The 27,276-nt window shown below is 35.7% G+C and overlaps 3 protein-coding genes across 3 annotated transcripts; all 3 read left to right on the forward strand.

The window, feature by feature from the left end:
* The first annotated feature begins 4,850 nt into the window (after window positions 1-4,850).
* On the forward strand, window positions 4,851-5,905 carry LOC107037157 (speckle-type POZ protein A). The gene has a single exon (XM_015255545.1). It carries the CDS (start codon window positions 4,851-4,853, stop codon window positions 5,622-5,624), a length of 774 nt encoding a protein of 257 aa, XP_015111031.1. The 3' UTR covers window positions 5,625-5,905.
* An 8,260-nt stretch (window positions 5,906-14,165) lies between these two features.
* On the forward strand, window positions 14,166-18,542 carry LOC107037252. The gene is made up of 2 exons (XM_015255713.2): window positions 14,166-14,546; window positions 16,967-18,542. Exon 2 carries the CDS (start codon window positions 16,967-16,969, stop codon window positions 18,071-18,073), a length of 1,107 nt encoding a protein of 368 aa, XP_015111199.1. The 5' UTR covers window positions 14,166-14,546; the 3' UTR covers window positions 18,074-18,542.
* Window positions 18,543-19,955: 1,413 nt separating this feature from the next.
* On the forward strand, window positions 19,956-24,824 carry LOC107037251. The gene is made up of 2 exons (XM_015255712.2): window positions 19,956-20,088; window positions 23,444-24,824. The coding sequence occupies exons 1-2, from the start codon at window positions 20,062-20,064 to the stop codon at window positions 24,809-24,811; spliced, it is 1,395 nt and encodes a 464-aa protein (XP_015111198.1). The 5' UTR covers window positions 19,956-20,061; the 3' UTR covers window positions 24,812-24,824.
* The last annotated feature ends 2,452 nt before the right edge of the window (window positions 24,825-27,276 follow it).

Consider the following 27,276-nt stretch of genomic DNA (forward strand, 5'->3'; position numbering starts at 1 on the left):
ACAATGAGGGTCAAACGTGCCATATAGAGGTCATATGAGGGTCCTAAAGGGTCATAGTAGAGTTATTAAAGGATAATATGGGGATCACATAGGAGTTACATGGAGATTATATAGGGATTATATGGGGGTCATATGAAGGTCATTTGATCCTCATGAGCCTCTTATGACCTTTGTATGACCCTCGTATGTCCCCATGTAACCCTCATGTGACTCTTATATAACCCGCATATGACCCTTATACGACTCCCACATGATCCCCATATGACCTCCATATGACCCTTTTGCCCCTCATTTTGATCCTTATAAATCCTATTGAAAATCTTATAGAATATCTTATAAAAAATCCTATAGAAAATCCTACAGAAAATGTTCGAATTCTCCATAGCATTTCCTATAGGATATTCTATGGGAAATCCTATAGGATTTTTTAAAACGTGATTTTACATAGAATCACATGGAAACATGCAAAACAGAATGTTGAAACCAAACAAGGATCAAAATAAGAGTCACGAGGGTCATGAAGATCGAAATGAGAGTTATGAAGATCAGAATAAGGGTCACAAGGGTCAGATTAAGAGTCCAAATAAGGGGCATGGGAATCAAAAACCAAGTGTCAGAAACTAAGCGTCACCAGGATCAAAATAAAGGTCACAGGGGGTATAATGAGGGTCACGAGGGTCAGAATAAGGATCACGGGGGTCATATGGGAGTTGGCGAATAGAGCGACCAGGGGGCATAGCCCCCTAGTATTATATGAAAATGGAGATTCATGAAAATCTCATTTTTATAGATATTCAGGAAAATTTATTGTTAAAGAGTCCCGATGCAATTGTGGCTGTAGTACCCCAGCAATGATGTCAATAACAGCTTCCATTCATCGATAAGAGTTTCTTTGGTAATACGTCGTCTTCACTTATGAGATCATCTTGATGAACGGCTGACATGATAGCATCAACACTTCTATTCTTATTTCTATCAGGATCATCAAAAATGACTGATGGAATCATACAAGCAATGCAAAATTTATGACATGATACGCATGACCCATCATATAACGGGTGACATGGTGTTTTTACATGTCTAGTAACTATAGACACTAGTTATAAACCTCCCAGTAAAAATCTTTTGTTTTTCAAGAGTGGGAGACATGGATACAAGTGGAAATCACGTGGAGTGGAGGTCACCAAAGGATAAATTTTACTGAAAGGCCTATATATGTGATGACAATACATGAGATGCAAAATTATAGGTAATTTTTAAATCGTGTCATATCATCAAAAAATTGCGGTAATGCGACGTACAAATTTTCTCCATATAAATCAGTAGCGAAGTGGTAAAATGGTACAAGTCAGTATTGAGTATTGACCAGTTTTCAATGAATATCTCGTTATCTAAGGGCGATAGCAAGAGTATTTTTCCGGGCTGCTGCGATAGGGTTTATTACTCGTGTGGCGTTGGCGTCCGAGCCGAAGGCGAGGACTAGCCAACTACACGAGTAAAAAAACTCCATCGCAACAGCCCGGGACAAGAGTTTTTTTTAGTGATTTTCAAGTTTTCGAGTTTGGGAAGTATGCAATACCAATTCCCAGTCGAGAAATCGTGAAAAGCAGTACAGACGAATTTTTATTATAACCTTTTTTGTAGAGCCGATTGAGAGCTACAACAAATGAGACTCTTAGGTTCGGAAATATTCCTCAAAAATTCCACTGGGAAATAAGTCGACTTAAACCATTTTACCACTTCGCTACTGGAATGATGACCACTAATCACTCATACGCAAATTGCTGCCGAGCCATCTCTATAGATGTATAGTGACAGTGGTCTATTAAAAAAAATTGCAGGCGGCTGTAACTTCGATACAGCTGTAATTGTACGTGGATACGTCCATGGTCTTTCCTTCTTTCTCGAATTTCCTAGAAACTCCTTGCACTCCCTCAAATTTTCTGGAAACTCCTTGAATTCTCTCGAATTTTCTAGAATTCCGATAGATGGCGCTGCACATAAGAACCGTTTCCCAAAATGACCCCCCATATTGAAATCATAGACGTATCCACGTGAAAAACAATTTAATCTACATGTGGTCGTCACAAATTTTTGTTTATTTGTGAAATCTGCACGCCAATGTAAAAGGAGTACACTTCCGACGTCACATCCGTTGCACCCCCACCACTATATTTTCTAAGGGAATAGGGGTGGTTGAGGTAAAGCGGACACTTTTAACTTTTTTTTAAATGTTCATGAGGGGTTGAAATGTTGATAAAATTTAATAACTTTTTTTTTAATACAAAGAACAAGTCGTTCTCTTTGTGAAGATCCTAAACTGAGCTCAATTGATAAATTTGTTTCTGAGTTATGAATAATTTTTAAAAAGTCTAAAGTGTCCATTTTATCTCATCCTCCCCTACTCCTTCCTGATATTCTTTATTTAATGACAAATTATAAATCCTTCTCAGACTGTTTTTTAAACTTCAAAATGAGATCAATTTCATTCAAGTCATATCAAAATGTAATTCACCCCATAAACTTACATGCAAAGTGCTATCTCAAAGCCGTAAGCTGCGCCCATCCATCAGTTCCCAAAATATAAATGACGCTTTATATTTTATTTATCAATTCTTATTTAAATTCATTTGGTATCAATCTACTGGGGATTTTGAAATGAAAATTATGGTCATTGTTTATCTGTGTAAAATAAATTAGAAATTAATTATGGCCGCCGTTACGCATTTATATAGATGGTTTGACAACAATTTTCATTCAAATTATTTATGACTGATTTGCAGTTAGAAAATTTGTGCGTCACATGATCGTCACAAGACCGTTATTTTTTAGTCATGTGACCGTCATTGACAGTCACATGACTAACATGGAACGGATCATGTGACGCATTCGCATTTTTAGTCACTGGCGCTAGTGTCACCAATCGCCATTTCCCAAAAACTACTCAAACTGAACTCAATGTGTTATTCTGAAATTCGCTATCCTGCGAGCTCCATGCAGTGATTATAGCAATAAACTATTAAACTTTATGAGGGTCTTGTTCAGTGCCTTGCAAACAGGTACAAAAATAATGATCCATGAAACAAAATTGTATTCATAACCTTAATGTTTCATTCCCAAGGGAGCATACAGTCGTGCATGAGCAAAGACTTCACTTATTTGTTCGGTTTTGCGATATTTCTTGCACTCTCCTTTCTCAATACTCCTGAAAAATTTATTCCGTTGAATTCACCTGAAGAAAACTCTGTATAAAAGATTTTGTTTCGGTTGGTTCGGGGTTAAATGTGCGAATTCTTTTGCTCGCCACTGTATATAAACATTTAAAAAACGAAATGGTTCATTTCAAAAACTGCTACAGACCGACTAAGTCTAGGACCCAATCCTAGTCCTACACTGAAATGAAAAGTTATTTTTGCCAAGAAATCATTTTCTTGCCAGAAGAATTAATTTAAAAAAAAATGTATTTCTCGAGGCTAGTCATTTCCAGTTGGTCCATGTCCATCTCCAAATATTACAATTACGTGGAATTATGAGATGATTATGCTGCATATGACTTTGAATGAACAACATTATTTTCCAGTTTTTTCAAATTTGAGATGTTCTTACGTAAAATAATTTGGAATAATTCTAAATGTTAATAATTGTTAATGGAGTTTATTCAAGGCCATACGTAGCATAATCATCCCATAATTCAACATAATTGTAATATTTGGAGATGGACTTGGACCATCTGGGAATGACTGACCTGAAGAAATACACTCCTAAAAAAATGTATTCTTCTCTCAAGAAAATAATTCCTTGGCAAACGAAATTTTTTTTCTCAGTGTAGGTACGCGACGAGGTCTAGGATCCAATCATATCATTCAAACATATTTGATAAAAATGATTAAAGCATTGAGCCTTCTTTCCACCAGGTGAAGAATTGTCTAACATCATCCAAAATTGCGGTGGAAAAGAGATGCAGTTCAAATTTATATCGGTAGAAACGAAACGAAATTTATAGTATATTGTGCCCCTAGGGAGTAAAAGTATTTTCTGACGAATGTGACGTTATAACCCGAGCCGAAGGCGAGAGTTATAATCACATGAGTCAGAAAATACTTTTACTGCCGTGTAGCACACGATATTTTATGCCTCGAGGACTGAAAACCGCGATTTAACCGAGCGAAGCGAGGTTAGAATCGCCGTTTTCCGTCCCTAGAGGCATAAAATTTATATTAGCGGAAACGCAATTGTAGTCGATGCAACTATTCGTGCAACTATTCTTATATGGCAGCAGCGAAGCGGTAAAACGGTGTAGGTCGATTTCGACTATTTGTCAGTTTTTAATGAATATTTCACAATCTAAGGGAGATAGCCAAATTTTTGATAAAACATTTTCTGTAGCAGTTAATTTGCTCTGAAAAAAAGGTTATTACAAAAAATACGTTATCTCCCTTAGATTCAGAAATATTTCTTGGAAACTCAGATGAGAGCTAAGTCGACTGAAGCCCTTTTACTGCTTCGTTACTGATTCAATTCTCCGCATTTTTATATCCCTCCCCATGTCGTACTATTTTTAAATACATTTGAAGTGAGTATGAAGAACATGAGCTGAAGAAGTCATCGCATTTTTAAAAAATTTTTTTTTCAGCCTGATTACCGGTTATATCAGGAAAATGACGGCAGTCCCATCTCATCAAGCTAAGATAACGGGAACTTACTCTTGCAAATTTAAAACACCTGGAAATGGAAGAAAATTTGTAGAATTTGGACGTTTCAAATCTGAAGTCGATAATGATTGTGAAGTTCACATCTGGGTTCAGCGTGCAGGCGATCCAAAGCCGAAGGTTGGAGAGAACACGAATGAGATGGAACACATTATCGACATTGCAGTGGGAAAGTCTGATAGTACACCCACTAAAGTCGATATGAATTTAAAGATAACAAAAGCAAAACATGGCGTTATTGCAGAGAGAAACGAATCGGTCAATAATTGGTCACTGTACTGTTATTTTCGTAATTGGTCTTTCACATCTCCATCCATGAATGGTGAACATGAAATAACCGTACAAATAACATGGACATTAACTGAATCACCAAATTTATACATCCAAATGTCAAATTTCTTGATGAATCAATCGCTGAGTGATGTGACAATTGTTATCGGTAGAAAGAAAATTTTCGCTCACAAGTTGATTTTGTGTGCAGCTAGTCCAGTTATTCATGCAATGCTAACTTCTCCCATGAAAGAAGCAGCAGAAAGTCGTATTGTCATAAAAGATGTAGGATTTGATGTTGTTAAAGCTGTTCTCAAACTTCCGTACACTGGAAAGGATTGGAGATTTGATGATATTGAAATAGCCATAGGGGGCTTAATGTTCGGTGAGAAATACGATATGGGGAAATTGAAGGACCTTTGCGAAAGCAAGTTACTCAAAAACTTGAAGATTGAAAATGTGTTTGAAATTCTTGATGCTGCTGACACTCATCGGGCTGAGATGTTGACCAAGAAGTGCATGAAATTCATCCTCGATAACAAGAAGGAACTTATTCATAAAGAATCTTTCAAGGAGTTTTATCTCAAAAAACCTCTGTTGATGCTGCAGTTCATGAAGGAAGTCATTGATCCTACAGGAAGTTAATCGATAGAAAAGCAAAAATGTAATTTAAACTTTTCAACATCACCATTCAATCCACGGAAAAACTGTGTCCAAAATATGCAAAACTATGAATGCAAAATAACAAGGGACATTTTTGTTTCTAGCGTCTACTTGTGGGACATCAATAACTTCAGCATTTTCTTATCTCTCGAGGGATAACGTAGAGAAGACCCTAAAATTATCGATACTCTATTCAAATGCGTCTATAGAAGCAACTTTAAGAATTATTTTGATTTTTATTCCCTATATGCAATTCTTAATATTTTGCGCTGACTCCAAATGTATTATATAATGTTTTAATGAGTTTTATTATGTTACTCTTCGCTTTTTCAACTACTTTCTGACCATAATACCATTACGTTAATTAAAAAATGTAAAGCTTGATGGTCTATAGAATAGACCTTTTCTTCATAATGTCATGGGTTTATTCTTGTGAATTAAAAACCAATTTTACAAATAATGATTAACTGACTATCATTTTTCGCCCTTATAGTGCATTTCCTTAATTAGATAATTATGAGCGTTCATTGCAAATATAAACTCTATAAAATTCTCTAGTCTGTGGAGGCAGTGTGAACCGTGCCTATAATACGGTTTTAGCATGTTCATAGATTGATTTTAACAAAAGCAAACTTGAATTACATAAGAACGTTCATTAATGCAAGGCACTGGCTCAATTAAAGTAGTATGAATAAAGACCACTCGAGTCGTTGAGAGTAATAGGCAAATGAAGAGTGGTGGATTCAATACTAACCAATTCAACATAAATCTTCTTCACGAATCGAGAATCACTTGGACGTGCGTCATTCAATATTAATTCAATATTATTTTCTCCGATAGAAAAATTTAATTTCAGCTAATAAGTTTTTCAGGAAGGGTTACGATAGTAATAAGCAAAAAATCGTCATTCAAACTTAAACGGTTGAAATCCCACGTGTCCATGCAACTTCAGACTATTGCTGAAGAAAAAATGCGGAATTTATTAGGAACAATTTCCTGTTTTTGATTAAAACTACCCTACTCCACCTAAAACTATAATTTCTGGTCTTTTCGTTATTTTTTTTTTACTTCAATAGACGGCTTTATATTTTAAATAAATTTTAAAAGAAATTCTGGGCTATTTTGAGGGGTTGGCCGAAAAAATGACCGAGGAAAAAATGACCTCAGAAAAAATAGCCAGCGAAAAAATGACCGAATAAAAAAATGACCGAATTAAAAGAACGGTTCATTCGAACGCTCTTGAAAGATAGTGGATAGTGGTACACTGTTGTAGAATTTCGCGGAATTTTCTGGACAAAGACCTTGAATTTAATTTAAGGCGAAAAAGTTAATGGAATTTCAAGTTTCTTTGGAAATTCGAGTAAAATTCTGATCTTTTAGCGGCAGGAAGATGGAAATTTCACAACTTACATGAACTTTCAAGTGAAAATGAATATTCATTGTCAAATTCGCAGAATGATTGAATGGAATTTTAGTTCCCACGGATTTTTCTATAAAATTATCGACTTTCAATGACAAAATTCCTTGAAATTTCAATGGAAATCTCACTTGTGACGGTGGGTGAGTGGCTGGATGATTATTGTCCGTAAAGTCGCCTGTGTTTTGGTTTCTTTCCCGTTCTGAACCAGCGAGAATTTGAATAGTGGATTCCGCTGACTGATTGAATGAATGCAGTAGCGAATCTCTAGGGTTTTTTGTTCTCATTTTTCTTCATTTTTTCAAAATGAGGTCATTTTTTCCCGGTCATTTTTTCATCGGTCATTTTTTCATAAATTCATTTTGAGGACTCGAACATTTTTTCCCTCACAAACTGCGCCATTTTATGAGATTTGGACGATGGATTTGAAATCAGCGTGCAAAAATTTCTAGTGGTGGCAGTTTCATCGCTCTGCCAAAAAAAATCTGGAATTTTGTAGGACTAATTGTAATTGATTGTCGACAGTTGATGATTCCAAACGTTTTTAAATCGCTAATGACGTCACAAGAGTGGTTCGACCGCTGGATCAATCACAGAATTTCTTGAGCCAATCTAACCGAATGTTCACGTGCGCCTTATGCAATGGATGGCGGCAACTCCCCACTCTCCCCAGATTCGACCAACGGAGCGCTACCTAGCATTACTTATGACACTTTGTGACGTCATGGTCGAAATAGTATATTTCGTCATTAGGCCGAAAAAAATTTTTTCTGGCGAATATGAGGTTTCGCCAAGCGATCATCCTCGCACCCTCGCCTTCGGCTCGTGCTGCAAACCTCATATTCATCAAAAAAGTTTTTCTTGACCGTATGACGAACAATATTTTTTGTCATGACGGCCGTGAAACGCTGCCTTACGGCCGGAATGACAAAATAATATATTTCACAAATACTTGATTTTCAATCCATTACTATAAACTATTTAGGCAATATTTCCCCACAATTCTTTTCGTTTAGCTTCTCTGGGTTATGTGTAGGATCGATAAGTAGAGAAATTAAAGAAAACTGAGCTGCACGCAAGTCCCCCATTCACCTTTGGGCCAATCCCCAGCCCTCCGGCCCCCTGCAGAGATTGTAATGATGGGCCTCACCCCAATAAAAATACCCTCAATCTATCGGCAATATTTGAACAAAAGACTCCAGTCTACAACAGTCGGGAAAAATCCAAAGTAATTTCCGGGAATTCATCATAAGAATCCTTCATAATACCTACCGAAAGGCCAAATTGTGGGATGCAAGTGTGGCCGATTGGGGTTTATGAAGTGTCACCAGCGCTATAGGGAAAAAGAAAATTAGGGCTCGAAAGTCGCCAGATTGAAAAAAAATTCATAACTATGAACATTTTTTCATTAATTCTCAAACACTCAACGAAATGAAGATACGTTCCACCTGTCTAGTGAAATTATCTAAAATAATACTCACAAGAAGTAGATACTGTGATCATATACGATTGGGAATACTATTTATGTCACAATGTATTTACATTTCACACATAACATCTTCGCTAATATGCTCTTGGAAGCAAGAATGTGCTTTTGTCTTATGACATTTTTCTTATTACAACCGTGAATTTTCCCAATCTTCACATATACTGTACCTGATCCTGTGTCAATTTAAGAGTTCCAGTTATTTGATGTATGAAATTTACGGCCGCTTACGGGCCGCTAATTCCGAATTTATGAGTTTTTTTCTAAAAAATCCGGTGTTCTACTTGTTATGTGATATGATCGCTTAAAAAATTAAATTGTTAATAACAAATAGAACGCCGGATTTTTTGGAAAAAAGACAGAAATTCGGAATCAGCTACCCAAAAAACATAAATTTCATACATCAAAACGCGGGAATTCTTAAATTGACACAGGATCAGGTGCAGCGTACGGGCTACCACTTAAAAAAAAAACTTTTTGAAGTTATTTTTCAACTAAATAAGTCTTTTTTGTCACTGGTGAGAATTAAAAATTGTTGTCACTAGCTGATCATCTAAAAACACCAGATTTAGTGACAAAGTCACCAAATCGACAACACTGAGCCGTATACTGGCGACAATATGAGAGTGATCTTTCCATCTAACCCCTACTTCCCCCACCACCGACGCGCGCATGCGCGGTGGGACGGTGGTGTATCCCTCCGCGTACGGCGTGTTCAAAATACATGAAAAATAATTTCCTGTTTTGTTTTTTTCGTTTTTGATGAAAAAACAATGAATTGATAACAAAATTATGAGGAAATACGTGAAAATTAATACTTAATAAATTAATAATAGTAATTGACTTGTCTAATTCTCCAACAGTTGACCAAAAGTTTCAAAAATTCCAGAAAAGTCCACATTGATGTACAATATTTGAGAACTATAAATAAAAAATCATTAAATCTTCGAAAAATCTTCTCAAATATTCCTAATTTCTCTAAAAATTGTAAATCGACGTGAAAATTATCTATACCTACATTTAAATAAAATTATTTCTGGTGATTCATTATGAAATGATTGAATAATAAGTTTATTACATGCTACACACCGACAGAAACCACGCAAAGCTGCGTTTTCGAATTTTTTTGAAAATGACAATAATGACTATCAGACACAAGGCTCGAAAATTGGAATGGAAGAACAAAGGGGATAGAAAAAACTATAAACTAGGTGAAAAATAATTTGTACATTTCGTTTCAACGTTTCATATCAAATAACAGAAAGATCAAATTCATTTTCAATGATCCTCCAAAAAACAAATTTTATATTTATACNATCCCCTTTTCTGATCCCCCTCCACTCTCCCAGCTACCCTCGGCAGGTACCAGTGACAGGTCAAAGGATGAACTTGGTTTCAACAAGTAGGGAAATGGATATGAGAGGGGATAAGGTAAAGAGAGGGTATGTAAATAAATGTCCTCCTCAGTCGGGACGCCAGTCAGTCTATAGGCAGTTCTTAGACAGGAGCTAAACAGGAAACGCAGCAAGAATATATACAAAATTCAATCGAAGGAGTCCAAAGCAATAACTTATACCATCGAGGTAGTGGGAGTAGTTCAATTTCTTTATTCCCTTCAATATGATCCGTTTTTTGAATATATCTTTTCTATTTAATGCAGTTAAACCCATCGGGGAATCTTCTGGGAAATTCTAACATTTTAAAAATAATCTTTTATTAGTTTAAGGTCCGGCTTCATTATCTGCCGAATGTTATCTAGATTGCTTTTTTTTGTTTGATTTCTATCTCGAAATTTCTTCTTGATGCTCGTCACTCAGAGACCCCCGAAAATTTTGAATTTCGCTTGGAAAAAGAGTAAAAAAATCTGAACATTTTGAAAGAGCGTTTCTAATTAATATTGAGTAGTGAATTCAATAGAGAAGATATAAATAATGTATAATTACCGTGGCAAATAGCGCCCTGTCCGTCGCCATCATGGGGGAGGAAAGACGAAATAATAAATCCTTTGACACAGCGCAACCAGACGATTGTACGAAAGAAGCTCTTTGAAAAATTTTGTAATATTTTAAAGAATTTTTGTATCACACTTTTGCGATGAATTACTAATCACTTACACCAATCTTGTCAATTGAAAATTGTACTGTCCATCAACTGTCACTTTTGTCGGAGGCGCAAAGAAGAAAGAAAGAGCGATTTTCCTATGTTCTCAATTCCCGACAAAACTGACTGCTGATCGCCAATACAATTATCAATGAAAATGATTAGCGTAAGTGATTAGTAATTCATCGTAAAAGTGGGTGCCAAATTAATCATTTGCCACGGTAATTATACATTATTCATATCTCCTCTATTGAAATCATCTATATTAATGAAAAAACACTTTCAAAATGTTCAAATTTTTTTTGACTTTTAAAATCTAGATTCTGAATTTTCGGGTTTCCCTGAATGATGGGGCATCGATCGAGTTGAAATTGCGAGATCAAAATCGAACAAAAAAATCAATTCAGATAGTGCAAAATTTTTTCAGAAGATCCTGACATTTTCGCACAAAAATAACAATTTAAAAAAAAATTATCATTGGGTTGAAGGCTCTCAGCTGACGGCCAGTTGCGAATTTTCCGTGAATTTACTAAGAATTCCATTGAGAATAATAAATAATGAATAAAAAATAAAACTTCCAGATGGGCAGAACCCACATCGAAGGTTCTTCCTCGGCCAGAGACGGTGGACCAGCTGCGAAACGTCAAAAAATCTGGGACACGAGAAACCCGGCACCCCTCAATCTTTCTTCCGGTGGTTCTTCCCCTGAATCTCGAAGGGTAAATCCAAACTCGGCAGCAGAAAGTGCGATCTTTCACAATATATCATCCGCCACTGAAGTTACTAACTCTCAGCTCAATCAAATTCGCAGAAGAATGCACACTCTTTGTGAAGCGGAGAGGAGAATTTTAATGGTGAGAGAAGAAGTTTCCAAGCGAGTAATAACAGAGTTGCAATTCTACCTGGTGGGAACAAGTCAAGTCATTCAAGAGTCACGAGGGGCCCAAGCAGCGGCAGAATGTCGGACAATCGAGGAACAACAAAAAAACACAGAACTGATGAATGAAAACACAGAGCTGAGAGGGATGATGTTTCATCAGACCTCAGTAGATAGATCGAAGCTAAAAGCTGCAGCAAACAAGATAACAGAGTTGCAGCAAAAGTTGGATTCGAGATCAACACTACTCGCAGAGTACGATACCAAGACAATTGAACTTGAAAGGATGAAGAAGAAAATTGCGAAGTTGGAATCTGAGAAAATTTCACTGCGCATCCGGCTACAGGATCTGAAGAAGAAACTGAAATTAGGAAATGAAGACGATGCAGACAGTTCTGAAGAGGAAGGGATGACGACGGAATGCGAATTATCAAGTCCAAGACGAGAGAACGAGGATCGCAATGGCGATGAGTCTTCAGGTCCGAATTATATTGCAGAGCTTTTGCAAGAAATACTAGAGGAAGATGGGTCTTCATCGTGTTTGCAAGCTTCCGACAGTGATGGAGCAGAGAAGTCTGTAGTAGAAACGACAAACTCAGAATCAGACAATGCGATTCGGGTCGGCGAGCTGTACGTTCTACCTTCACATGAAAAATTCTTCGAGATTGATTGGAAGATACATTATAAACAAGTGAACAGTCGCCACTTTTCATGCGAAGAATGCCAGTACTCGACACATACAAGATTGTTCATGGAGGATCATATATGGGCTAAACACTACGGGGGAAGATTTAAGTGCCCTTTTTGTTTTAATAATTTACGAAGGAGACATGGTATTAAGCAACACGTGAAACATATGCATTTTGATAAGCTTCGGATAGTTAATTTGTCTTGAATGAAGTTTTCAGTGATTCTTATTTGACAAAATCCTGAAACTCTGAGGAGTATGCTGAGAAAAAAAAATTGCTTTTGCCAAGCATACTAACTACAAGACAATTTACACATATCTTATGCAAATATTTGTACACATTTAGTTGTAGCAAGTAAATATACTTCGCAAAAGTCTTTTTTTTTTCAGTGTAACAGAAGTTTAAATGGCACACACAAAAAAATTTAATGGGAAAACCGAGCGAATTCGCTAGACAATTCTATTGGATTTTCTAGTAGTTTTCGGCCGATTCTGTTGAAATTTTCAATAAAAAGAATTCTATAGAAAAAGTATTAAGATATTTTCTAAAAAATTTTCCAAGTTATTTTGTTTGATTTTCTTAATGAAAAGAAAAATAGAATGAATACAACTTGGAGAATTTGACTAGCTTGGAAAAATCGAATTCTATTGACTTTTTCTGTAGAATATTTTCTATTGAATATTTTAATAGAATCAGCCAAAAACTAACAGAAAATTGAAGAGAAATTCAGTAGAATTGTCTAGCGAATTCGCTAAGTTTTTCTGTTAATTTTTTTTTGTGCATGGATGCTTTTGAGAACAGTTATAGACATTCTTAAATTTTATTGAAAGTCGACTAGGCTTTTTGATTTTTTTCGAGTGTCCTCATTCGCAGCGTGAAGAGTCCGCACGTAGTCTCAAGATGAATAAACATGAAAATTTATAAATTTGTATCGTTTTCAATTATTTCATTTATAACCCGCACGTACATTGTTTTTTTCCATTCACCCATATTGAAACAGTGGGGCAAAATGGAACAGTCAAAATAAAAAGATTGTTTGGCGCAATTCAAGCAAAAAAAATTGTTTTATTAAATTTTTTTCTCAACTTTTTTTAATTCTTGGGAATACTGATGAGAATAATAATTATAATTGAAACAAAACGTAAAGTTTCACTTATAATTTTAGTTTAGTTATTCTTCAAAGATTATTAGTGGTGATATTCTGTTTTATTTTGGAATTTATGATTGTCCTGACCTTTCCATTTTTCCATTAATTACGAGAAACCTGAAGTGTGAATGGAAATTTTTTATTTTCACACTTCTAACGCGACGGTTTCTTTATACGCAGAAACCATCCTTCGTTCTCTATCATCAGGGATATATTAACCTGGAAAAATGGTCCATAAAGAAATCGACTTGACACCGAATACAAGAGTTTTGAGTATAATGTCAGAGTTTTTGCTGACATGAGTTCTGCAAACACACCTAATGGTATTTTTAAGTATATGAGTGTTACCACACTGAGAAAAAAAATTCTAAGAAATAGAAATTCTATGATTGATCCACTTTGTTCATCGATTGAATAGTCGCAAAAGAAAATGCTATTGTAAGACACAAATATCGATTTGAACTAAACCAAAATTGGATTGTATGAAATCGATTTTGTTATAGTATAGTATATTTTGTTTATTCTATCGAATTTAGAAAATACATGTTTTTGCGACAAAATCGATTTTATACAATTCAATTTTGGTTTAGTTCAAACGCTTCGGATTTGGCACAAATAATTTTTTTAACGGCCAAAAACTAATAGAGAGTTCAATAGAAATCGAATAGAGCTGTCTCTAGCGAATTCGCTAGGTTTTTCGTACGTGTTACGTAAGATTCTTATGGACCCCGACCCCCCTCTCCATACGGGAAGGTAAGGAAACGTAAACCCTCTTCTTCTTCTAATCCAAGTGGCTTTATCCTCTCACTGTGGTAGGGACAAGTGCCAAAACTTAGACCCTCTCCCCTTTTGAACGCCTTACGTGATATATAGACAGCCCCTCAGCCAGTTACCCAACTCTGGTTCCTGCTGGGCACTTTCTGTGTCACTTCAATGCCCGGACAATCATAAAAAAAAGTAGTGCTTAATAGTTTTTTAAGTGCAGTTCCTTTTTGGGGGTGAGAAAATAGATGCAAGTGGACAGCAGGTGATGTAGAAGAATGCAAGGAAGAGAACTCTGTCAGAACCAGTCAATTCTGAGACAGTAGCAAAACAAGAAGCGTAGCCGAAGCATATAACTTGATGTCAGCCAAGAAACAAGAATAAATAATCGTCACGGTTGAGGGCTCGAATGACATCAATTATAAGGTCAGTCAGGAGAGTCCACAATCAATTAATTATATATTTTTCGGTTGTTAACTCTGAATATGCATTATTTAGATTTACATTGTAGATATATCTAGATATATAGCTGCTACAAATAATACTTGTCCACAGTTCGGCCATTCAAATATTACGTCACATTTTGGTTCCGTAACATTTCATCTGCCGAGAACTTATCCGTTGTCAATTGTTCCACCGACAATTTCCCCTCATGCGTTATTCCCGAGTTACAAAATAGTCGCCGTTAAATTTCCGAAGGGTTTTTTTTAAACTTTATCCCGTTCTGAAGCAATACGGAGTGCATAAAAGAAAAAAATTGAACTTAGAATTCATAGATCACATTTAATCCATAATTTTCAATTCCATAATACACAAAACAAACATTTCCAAATCCTCCTCGATTCATAAAAGCACGTTATTTTCATTGATTTATGAATATACTTTATACAATTCACTTACATTTCAATTAACTCGTAATTAAAATTGATATTAATTTGTAGGAATTACATGCCTCAACGCTGGGGCAAGCAAATTTCGTGTGAGGTAACGTGGCTATCGGTGATAATATAAATGGGGATACATTGTGAAGTAGTGAGCTTGATTATAATTGAAAAGAGGGAGCCTTCGCCGGCTATGGACTGTTTATTATCATCCGAAATGGTAAACACATGGAATATCGGATAATTTATCAACGGATGTTATGTGCCAAGAACAAATTATCTGCGATCTGATGTCAACAATACAATTATCACACAAAAAATTGTCTTCGCTTTTTTTAAAAAATTTTTCCCGAAAATTTTGTGCGCGGATCAAAACGCGTGTTGCCGTTATGCGTTTTTTTAATAGGTTGTTCATAAAATGCTCGGGGTAGGCGGGGTAAAGTGGACCGTTTTGTCATCTCCAAATTCCAATGTTTTGATTTTAGTACAAATTCGAAAAAATTGATATTTTTCCAAAAAACGATTTTTCAACAATCACTCAAAAAATTGTCAACAAAGTGGACTTAATCTTGGCTCAAAGAAACGACAATAATACTATGGCTAAATCGTGAATAAACCCTGATTGAACCTTGATTAAACGGGGTCTGAATATAGAATTATTTGACAGAACGAAATAATATACAAAATTTTAATGACATTTCAATTGATAAAAGTACTATAACATGAAAAAATGGAACAAGAGAATGGTGAAATAAGAAGTTCAAACTGAACCCATTCGGAAGCAAACTGCCAATTTGTAACAACAATTACTATACTCATTTATTAAAAAAACTGAATAGTTCACTTTTCTTTTCTCCTCGTATTATACGGAAAAATACTAAAATATTAACTCTTCGTTACTCGCGTCCACGGCACCGTGCGAGTGAAGTTCAATTTTTTCCTATAACTAGAACTGTGCGCGCGCTGTCGCGTGCGCTCATCTATTAGTTGTGAACATGAAGAAATCGAATTTATTAAACTTCATATACTCATAGATGTTTTATAAATATTGATAATGACTTGAAGAGAATTAAGAGAATAAAGAGTGAAACATCAATGAATAATTTTTAATCTTCGATTAATTCTTTTTTTTTTTACTTTTTAAAATAATCTGATTAAAATCTGTAATTGTTGAAGAATGAGAGGAGGGTTATGAATTGATTTCCTAGAAAACTGAAAAAATTTCTTGAATTCTTTGGAAAATTTCACAGTTTTCCATATAACCGTAGATCTTCAAAGATTTTTCTCGAATTACTTGGGAAACCGAAGAATTTTCATGAATTTTGTAAAGTTTAGAATTTATGTATGAAAATCTGAGAAGCAAGAATTGATCATTTGTGCGGATGATAAATATGAAAAAATTAAAATTTGGGAAGTGAAGAATAATTTGTGAGTGCAAAAAAATTTAGAAATGCTTTTTTTTTCTCATGATCAACAATTAGGCAATTTAAATGTGTTTTGATATAAAGATAAACCTCACACATGAAAAAATGAAAAATATGACGCAGAAAAAATTTTTGGCATTTGAAGAATTTGAAAATACCAGGAATTTTTTTCAGCTACTACTTCACGTGACTCATTGACCAATCAGAATTGAGGATTAGCGGTCAGGCAGTTTTGACATATTTCGATATAAAACAACTTCACGTTTCTTTCATCTTTAGTAAAAAAAAATAGGACTTTCGAAAAAAGTCATTAAAAAATATGCAAAAATTGGTGTGCCTCACTGATTCTATACACAAGCATATTCAGCTATTTCTAACCACGGCCAACACCCCCGGTTTAGAGAAAATTTACAACGGCGCGCTCAGTTTACATTAAGGCGCGGCGCCGTGATACAAGTAGCCACGTCAGGCAGTTTCACGCGAGTAACGAAGGGTTAAAATGATGATGGAAGAAATAGTAATCTGATAAAAAAAATTCCAGATGGATAACACCAGAAGTGGAGCAAGTGAGAAAAGTCATAAAATGAACGATTTTGTTCACTCACCGACACATTTTCCAACCATTGATTGGCATCTTGAAACTCCATGGGAAGATTCAAACTTCCAAATAGGAATCTTGGTCCCCTACGACAGATTACCTCACATTGTGGAAACCACAACCCGCCTCAATAAAATACGAGAAGAAATGAAAACCCTCTCCGAAGAGGAGAAACGAATTATGATCGAACTAGAAGAAGATTCTAAACAGGAAATAGAAGATCTGAAATCACGCCTAGTTGAAGAAACAAACAAAAAAACCGTGCTGCAACAGAAAGTAACAGAATTGCTGGATGAAAACGCCAGATTACAAGTACTTGTATCTCATCAATCTACGGAAGGTGCCCCAACAGAAACATGTGAGCTGCAAGAAAATGATATGACAGTTCAAAAATTAGAATCTGAGAAGAAATGGCTTCGAGAGGAGATACAGGATCCTTTTCCTCTGGCAACACGTGCGGAAGAGCTTGAAAACAAATTACCATTATGGGAGGAAATTATTTCGAGTTCCTGCAGTACTGTCGCGGGAACCTTACCTTCTGGAAACGTATCATCCTATCCAAATGAGGAAGTAGAGAATGTAGACAGAGATGAAGAGGAAGTGATGCCTGGGAAATGCAAAGAATCAAGTCCAAATCTCCATCGCAGCAAATCAATAGTAAATGAAACGGCACCAGCGGATCTAGATCTCAAGAATGAGTTCACAAACCCAGACAATGACAATGGACCTTCAACAGGGATATCAAATGAAGTTGAAGCTGAAGAACAAGATCTTCGGATACGCGTAGGCAGCAGATACATTCTCGCTTCTGATTCGAGATTCTTCACAATTGATTGGAGCAAACAATATCAACACACTGGCCCTCACCTTTATTCATGCAAATTGTGTGATTTTAATGCACCAGAACGAGTGGCAGTGATAGACCATACATGGGTCAAACATTATGGGGGACGATTCAACTGTCCTCATTGTCCCAAAAAGTCCTTACAGCTCACAGTCAGATATCATTTGAAGAAACACATCAAACAAAGCCATCCTGATATTGTCTGAATTCTTCAATTGTTTATTCGTTAAAATTTCCAATCAATTAGGGGAGGGTGGAGTAAAGTGGACACTTTAGACTTTTTTTACTTGTTCATAACTTAGAAACAAACTTATCAATTGAGTTCAGTTTAGGCTCGTCACAAAGGGAAACAATTGTTCTTTATATTGGAAAAAAATGATTAAATTTCATCAACATTTCAACCCCTCAATAACATTTTTAAAAAAATCAAGTGGCCGTTTTACCACAACCTCCCCTATAAATAAACATGTTCGAACATTCCATTGTTTCTGATTGTTTTGTATCTAAGATATTGTGAAATTTGTTTCCGTTTCGTGACTGTACGATGCAAAATCACTGAATTCGATATTTGATTTGTTATTAATTATTTACAATTGAATTTAAAAAATGCTCTCCTTAATGTGATAGCTTGAATATTCAAATTGTTATTCACGTTCAAGAACTTGGTTTCTTGTTTCCCTGTCTATATTCATTCATATTTCTTTTCCTACTACCATTACGGATTTATAGGCTCCCCATTGGTCTGCCTTGCCTCTCCCGCTTCTCTCTTCCGATTTTTTCTGCGTTACCATGGGTCGTCTTACTCTTAACTGTACCCCATTCGGGCTAGGACTGCAAGGGAAACCATGGAAAACCCTAGTCGTACAGTCGGCCGATTGTGCAGCGAGCTCTAATGTGCCCTTCTGTCACACTGATTAGAGGGGCACACATCAGGCCTCAGTTAATATGTGCGCTAGATCTTGGTATTTCTTACTTACTCTTACTTATTTTTACTATTTCTTGTAATATCTTATTGCTGTTATTACTTTCATCCTCTGTCGACTCCACTTGTTGGTGTCAATTTGTAAGACATAACATACAGTTAATCAATCAAATCAATCAGTCAATCAATCAAAGGCCACTGCACCGTGCCTACCTTCCGAAATTTTTGGGCGAGGGTGTTCTTAAGGATAATCGGGCGAGCCTGGAGGGTTAGAAAAAAAGCAGCCATTTCTTTCTTTTTTTTTACGTATTCTTTAAATGGTGGAAAAGACGTGTGCAAAGTTTCAGACTGCTGGGGAACATGGTTAATTTATTATGAATTTTTGAAAAAGTGGTCATTTAACCCGTGATCTTATGGAAATCACAAAAAAAACTGCAAAACCCAACGTTAGCAACGCATCGACCGCAACGAAATATTTGGCTCAAGAGGCGAAAACGAAGATTTTTCGGGAGCAAAATACGTGAATATATGGGAATATCGAATATAACGAAGGAGTAGCGCTAGAAATGACATTGCTTGCATGTACAGAGAACGCAATTTTTTTTGAACTACTAAATCTATTTTTGCGACAAAAATTTTTCATTCCACCGCACTCTCTGCATGTTTGGCACCAACAATCCTTTTTTGATAATTTTCAAAAACCTATTTTCTTGGCACAAGTAAGACTTGCTGAGAACTTTGTCGTTTTTCTCTCAATGTAGAGCTTTCTTATAGTTCCAGTTTTGTGACCACATACTGGCTGACTATTCATACAAAAACAGGCCTTTTTTACCTCCCCAATTTTTTACTTAACGTATGCAAATTTCAACTCGTCATTTCAGCTAAACAGTTCATTCGAAATCGAAAAAAATACTCTATTTTATTTTCACATGAAGAATATATGAAAATATATGAAACGGAGACATGTCAACACTCACGAGTTCGCACGGAATGCCCCATAAATGCATAAATTGGAGCCTCTGCACTCTGATAACACGAGGAAAAGGACAGAGTATTCATTCCCCTGGTAGGTAGTTCGAAATACGAACTCCTCGTCACATGTTGAACTTTTGAAACGGCCGGGCATGGGAACAAGTGGTGGGGAATGCCCCTCCACAGTCCGCGCAACAGATGACAGTTTGCATTGCGAAGTTGGGAATTTGAGGTTAGTTTTGAGATAGCAGCTAAACAAAAAGTGTACTCACCCCGAAATTCAATAAGAGGAGGCCGAAAATGAATGGGAATCTGGATGAGCACAGGGTAATTTAACGAAATATGCTACTTGGGGTTTTTTTATAATTTTGGAATGCATTAAAACATCACCTTTTGGCGCAACAAACAAAGCGAATTGACCTGTAGGGTCGAATGTCGAATAAATTCTTGCGCATATTTGTTGGCGCATGACGTTTGCAAATTATTTGTTCTTCAAATCTTAAAATGAAGAAATGTGGAGATGAATTTAATGACGCGTTTGATAATTTTATGGGTGTACGTGAGATTCCATTGACTTCTCTCCAGTTTTATTCTTTCCATTGATAAATTAGTATGTCATTCTACGAAATTTCCATACGTATGGAAAAAAATACACTAGCGGATCCCGGGGTCGTCATTTGTTATTAATAATTCATAAATGAAAAATGAAAAAATCTAGCTTTCCGGTCAAATAATTTGATTAGTGCGAAATAGAAGGGATTTCGGACGAGGAAGGCATATGACATTCTTCCGTATGCATTTTTTATAAACAAATGTTTTTTCTTTAATCTCATATATTAATAATGAAAGAATATTCTCTTCGTGCTGTGCGTTTTTGTATAGGTTTTATTCCTAGAATTCTGACAATAGCACAAATAGATCCATTTCTATGTATTTTTTAAATAATTTGTTTAAACAAAAAAATATATATTTGCAGATTTTTTGATTGGGATATTGTATTTCTTAATATTTGAGTCAAGGTGCAATTTCTTATGAATTTTTCCCTAGACACGACTATTTAGTGAACACAAATTTACGAATAATTTTATTTGGAAATGTTCCACAAGTTTGCTAATAATTTTAAATTTAATTCGTTGAAGGATTGAGGTTGGGGGAATTTTTAGAGGATAATTAAACATTGAAAACGAAATTTCGGAACAAAACATTGATTTTTATTTGAAACGAATCATTGAAAAAAATTGCTGATTTCATATATTTCTGTAAAATCTCTCTGTTAATTACTGAAATCTTATCCATTCAGATCTAGGAAAAAATTTACAGTTTGACGACAATATTTGGTAATGAAAATTATTTAAAACCATATATGTTTATAAATTCAACAAGTGTGGGAGGATGCACTTGTCCTAAAATCTCGTCCATTTCATAGAAAACATTGTAATTCGCCAAAAAAAAAATTTTAATCATTTACTCAATTGTTAACAATATTTTCTGATCCCAAAGATCAAAATATTATCTAGAAGAATTTTGTACGCATGCAAAAACTTTGAAGAAAAATCCAGCGCTTTCATTAAATTTGTAACAAATTCTTGTGAATTTTTGCGAATGGAAATTGACGTCGTTCTATTTTTAGGTCCTCTAATTTGCTTGAAAATTATGTAGAATAGTTTGGAACTGGTGGTCAACTTTTAGAAAATTGAAGATTTAAAGGACTAATATAATTCCAAAAAATCTGAAATTTTTTCAGATTATAGGTATGAATGAAAACTAACTCTGTGCTCAATTTCAGCTCAATCGATGCAGCCGTTTTTGAGAAATTACCAGTTGTCACTAAATAGTTTTTCGCAAATATCTCAGAAACTACTCGACCGATTTCAATTTTTTTTTCAAAATATTCGCCTCGATGTCTCCTATTTCAATCAATCAAGATATGCATTACCGTTCATACAAAGTGTCCGAGGTATTTCCATTTTTCTGTTTTTCGCTCAAAATCCTCGTTAGCACTCTCACTTTTGCAAAAATCGACATATTAACTTGAAATTTGGCATGAAGTTTTCTCTTTGCACCGGAATGTTTTGTATTGAAAATGGGGTAAATCGGATGGTTAGTTTAGAAGATATTCAAGTTGTACCTAGATTCATTTTCTTGAATATCTCAAAAACTACTCAACCGATTTAGTTTTTTTCTCAAAATATTCGCCTCGATGTCTTCTTTCTCAATCAATCAAAATATGCATTATCGTTCATACAAAGTTTCCAAGGTATTTCCATTTTTCTGATTTTCGCTCAAAATCCTCGTTAGCACTTTCACTTTTGCAAAAATCGACATATTAACTTGAAATTTGGCATGGAGTTTTCTCTTTACACCAGAATGTTTCGTATTGGAAATGGGCTAAATCAGATGGTTAGTTTAGAAGATATTCAAGTTTGTATCTAAATCTATTTTCTTCAAGTACCAGTAATGTTTCTGACATCTCTTTCTCCGTGCATACCGGTTTGACGTCAGGATACATACTCGCAATATCGAAACGGTTAGGATAAAGTGAAAAAATTGAAATAAATAGGTGAATAAAAAATAAAATCAAAAATTGCAGGCGGCTGTATTTTTGATACAGCTGTAATTGTACGTGGATGCGTCCATGGCCTTTCCTTCTTTCTCAAACTTCCTAGAAACTCTTTGCATTCCCATGAATTCCCTGGAAACTCCTTGCATTCCCTCGACTTTCCTAGAAACTCCTTGAATTCTCTCGAATTTTCTAGAAACTCCTTGAATTCCCTCCAATTTTCTAGAAACTCCTTGAATTTTTGCGAAATTTCAAGACACTTCTCGAATTACCTCGAAATGTCTAGAATTTTCTAGAATTCCGATAGATGACGCTGCCCATAAGAACCATTTCCCAAAATGACCCCCCATATTGGAACCATAGGCGTATCCACGTCAAAAAAAGTGAACGACCATCATAAAAAAAGATCTCAAAATTGGAATAAAGAGTAATTATAAACAAATAAGGATTTGAAATTGATTTAGGTGCCTCGGAAGGGATGACATTATCTGGTCACCTATTGCCCTAACTTAGGTTCATCTTCAAACGTTTAGCAAATGCGATACAGAAGGTTGGTAAAAGTTTAGATGGGGGGGGGGGGGGGGGGCGAGAAAGGCACAAATTGCAAAAATGGAGAGAAATATCCGAGAGTGAAAAAAATTTATCATGCTGAAACCATTTAGCAGCACACCATCAATAGAAAAAGACACCGTCTTGTACGAATGATCCGCCTCTTGAGCGACATATTCCGTTGTTGTTGAAAGCAATTATTCATGTTCAAATCTTTCAAATTCGAACCAAACAATTTTTTTTAGTAATTTTCAACAAACGATTTTATTGGCCCAAACAAGACTCGTTTGAGAACTTGTTCGTTTTTCTCTCAGAGCACGGAGAGGGAAATATTTTCGAATGCACAGGGTTGCCACTGATCGAGATACCCTAGTTAAACGAAAGACTATTGTATGAAAAGCTACTTGAAGACAAAAAGAAAAGGATTAATTTATTGTACTCATCGAAGTTAGAATTCATATAAAAAATTATCAATGATGAATTATTTTTGTGGGCATTTTTCATTTATTTTTCCCGGTTACACTCAACGACTCAACTGGAGTCTATTCATACTACTTTAAATTGTTTTTTCAGATAGACAAACGAGTAAATAACAGTTCATCATCAATCAACGATGGTGCGCCAGCTGACAAACGTCCAAGGACATCAGACACTGTCAACTCCTCGAACCTCTATCCCCCTGCTACTATTAGTCCCTGTCTTGAAATTCGGCAAGGGGATCCAGACTTACAAATAGTGAATGTAAACCTTGCCGACACATTGACACCCCCTCCAGAGACTGTTCCTCGTCTCTGTGAAATTCGTGAAGAAATTAACAACCTCTGGGAAGAGGAGAAACGAATCTTGGGGGAACGGGAGGAAGCTTTCAAGCTGAGGATAAAAGAACTGCAATCACGCCTTGCTGAGGCGACAAAGTGTTCTATAGAGGCACGTGGAGCCCAGACGGCGGCAGAATCCCTATTATCTCGAAACAGAATTGAAATGCAGAAAAAAATCACAGAATTGATGGATAAAAATGCAAAACTGGAAGAAGTTATAGTTCAACGAACAGCAGAGGGTACTGAAAAACTCAACGCTGCAGCAAAAAGAATAATCGAGTTACGACAGAAGTTTTTGAAAGCAGGCTCACCATCTCAGAGAGAGATTTATTTGAAAACAACTGAACTCCAAGAGACGAAGATCAAAATTCAAGAGCTAGAATCCGAGAAAATATCACTCAGGAAGGTGATACAGGATCTTCGTCCAAAAGCAGAACGTGTGGAAGAACTTGAAAAAAAATTGAAATTAGCAAATCAAACTATTGTAAATCTTGGTGGGACTGATATGCAAGTGGAAGTATCTGGGGATGAAGTAGCTGGCTGTGATAGACAATTGGAAGATCCAATCAGTATCGATGACGAAGTGGTGAATATAGAGCAAGAGGCATTAGGCTCGAGACTCCAGGAGAATGGGGCAGCAGTCAATGGACAAGCATCAACAGCTCCAGAGTACGAGTTCTTTGATTTAACATGTGACGTCCAGGGAGGCGATAATGAAACCTCAGGGTGGAATCACACCGAACATACTCCAATACTAGTGTCGGACGATGATGATGAGTCTTCGTCGTCTTTGCAGCTTTACGAGGGTGAGGAGAATGGATATGGAGGGTGTCAAGATCATCGGATTAGGGTGGGCGACATGTATGTTCTACCTTCAGATCCAAAGTTCTTTGAGATTGATTGGTCGAAGGAGTTTGGACGTTATAGCAAGAAGAAATTTGTGTGCAGGTCATGTTCGTTTAAAGCATTAGCACGAGGACACATTGAAGATCATGCATGGGTTAAGCATCATCGGGGCAGGTTTCTATGTCCTCTCTGCCCTGCTCATATATTCTCTACCTCAAGCAGATATTTAATAACAAAACACGTGAGAGATGCCCATGGCGGAACACTTGGGGATTGACTTGTTTTTTATGTACGACAAATTAATAAATAGTATCGTTTCAGTTGCCATTTTTTTTATGACCTACTTGAAATTTTATGGACACATAATTTATGGCATTTTTCTTATAAATGAGTTTCGTAAATGTTGCTGATGAATTAGCAATTTGCTTCTGAATAGGTTTTCTTTTTTGAAATTCTTAGTTCACTATTCTGTTCTACTTCTTCATGTCATAATCAAAATTTTGCGTATTTCATTCTGTCTAATAATTCTACGTTCAAATCATCTCTCAAGACTCGAATTGATCTTCAGTCCGGGTTTAATCAGGGTTTATGCAGGATTTAGCCAGAGCTTCATGCGGGTTCTGTCAGAAGTTAGGGGGGACCATGAGTCAATATGAATAAATATTCAACATAATAGACTAGTACCGGAATTTAATAGAGATAGAGATCTTGTCTTGATATAAACAGTTCATGACGGTATTGTATAACTTGACAAGCAATGATGCTGTTCTCGCCATTTCTCCAATAAATTAAGAAGGTATTGAAATATACCTGATTTTTTGAGAACGTCTTTCGGCTCAGATTTTTTTGAGAACGTCTTTGTTTTTATCGCAGTGTAGCGTATTTGCTGGAAACTTCAGTCGGATTTCTATTGGAAATTCTATTGGTTTTTCGGCTATTTTAGTGATAATTCCCCAGCTGTTCTGCGAGCTTTCTTTCAGCAGACGTTAATGATAAAAAAAATAATGGGATTTCATCTTTCTATACAAATTATTTAATTGAGGTATTTTCTAAAGAAATTTCAGACTCACTGCAGAATGGAAGCTTTGGAATCGCTCAAATTTAAGTTTCCAATTTTTGTGTTAGTGAAACGAAATGTCTAAACATTCCGAATATGCGATTCTTACATGGTGTCTGTGTGTAAGAAGAGAGAAGCGTGTAATTCTGTATCTACGAAGAGAATAGTAAAATTAGAATTTCAAAAAAGAAATACCATTCGGAAACAAATAGCTACTTTATTAGCAGCAATAACAATGCTCATTTATTTAAAAAATCCAATTCTCTACTTATTTCTGTTTCATTGAAAAAATCAAATGACAAAAATTAGGCTATGGAATTTTTATCGAAAATACCTCAATAGAATGAGATAATGGTTGATAGAAAAAATCGAATTCTATTGATTTCTTCCATAAATTAGTCCCTATTTTTATAGAAAATATGTTCTATTCAAAAACCGCATGGGGAAGCTGCGGGATTTTCGAAATAGAATCGGCAAAAAAACGAAAAAAAAATCCAAAGTCCTACTGAATTTTTTAAACGAATGCACCACGTTTTTCTATTCATTTTTTTCATACGAGCCAACTCAATGAAAAAATTGTTTCAACATTCCGACAAAAGAATGCGCCCATTGAGATTCCATGCAGGCAAGTTGACCTTGTTTCCAGGAAATCGTAAAAAAAATCCGTAATATCCACAAAAAATAAATATTTGGAATTCATTGTCCCGCGACCGCACTAATCCCTTGAACTTATCTGGGTCATAAAACTTTTGCTAAAGAGAAAAGCAAACACGTTGTCAGACACGCCTTGTTTGGGCCAACAAAATTGCTAGTTGAAAATTGCCAAAAAAGAATTTGTTGGTTAGAATTTGAAAGTCTCAAACATGAATAATTGTTCTGCTTACGACAGCAACGAAATATTTGGCTCCAAAGGCGGATAATTCATACCAGATGGTGCGTTTTCAGGATGAAAATATCTCATGCAGAGGAAAATTCATCAACAAATATTTTATCCCTAAGTTACAAGATTGCTGTCATATCATTATTATTGTTTCATTTAAGAGTTAATTTCTTGTCTGTGATTATTGGACATCCGAACCGAAAAACTACTATCCCTTGTTTCACATAAAACAAAGATATTTCGGAAGCAAAATACGTATGGGAGTATCGAATAACGAAGGAGTAGTGCTAGAAATAATATTTCTTGAGTGTAAAGAGAATATAATTTTTTTGAACTACTAAAATTATTTTTGCGACAAAAATTTTTCATTCCGGCACACTTTCTGCATGTTTGGCACAAACAAATTCTTTATTGATAATTTTCAAAAGTAGGAAGAGGAAAGACGCAATTCTGAGCCGTCTATCTGCCTATAGAGAACCCAAATTTCCTCAGGAATCGAATGGAGTTGGCATTAACGCTCTATTAATCATAGTTTCCGATATAATCGCGAAAAACGAGAAGGCTAAAAAAAAAATTTAATTGATAATGTACAGGCTGTAGGAAAAGGAAAAACGCAATTCTGAGCCGTCCATCTACCTATAGAAAACTCAAATTTCCTGAGGAATCGAATGGAATTGGTTTTAAGGCTCCATCCATCATAGTTTCCGAGATAATCGCGAAAAACGAAAAGGCTAAAAAAAATAATTTAATTGATCTTGTACAGGCTGTAGGAAGAGGAAAAACGCAATTCTGAGCCGTCCATCTG

The sequence above is a fragment of the Diachasma alloeum genome, unplaced genomic scaffold (assembly GCF_001412515.2).
Source record: "Diachasma alloeum isolate Michigan unplaced genomic scaffold, Dall2.0 Dall_scaffold_00214, whole genome shotgun sequence".
NCBI classification, from domain to species: domain Eukaryota; kingdom Metazoa; phylum Arthropoda; class Insecta; order Hymenoptera; family Braconidae; genus Diachasma; species Diachasma alloeum.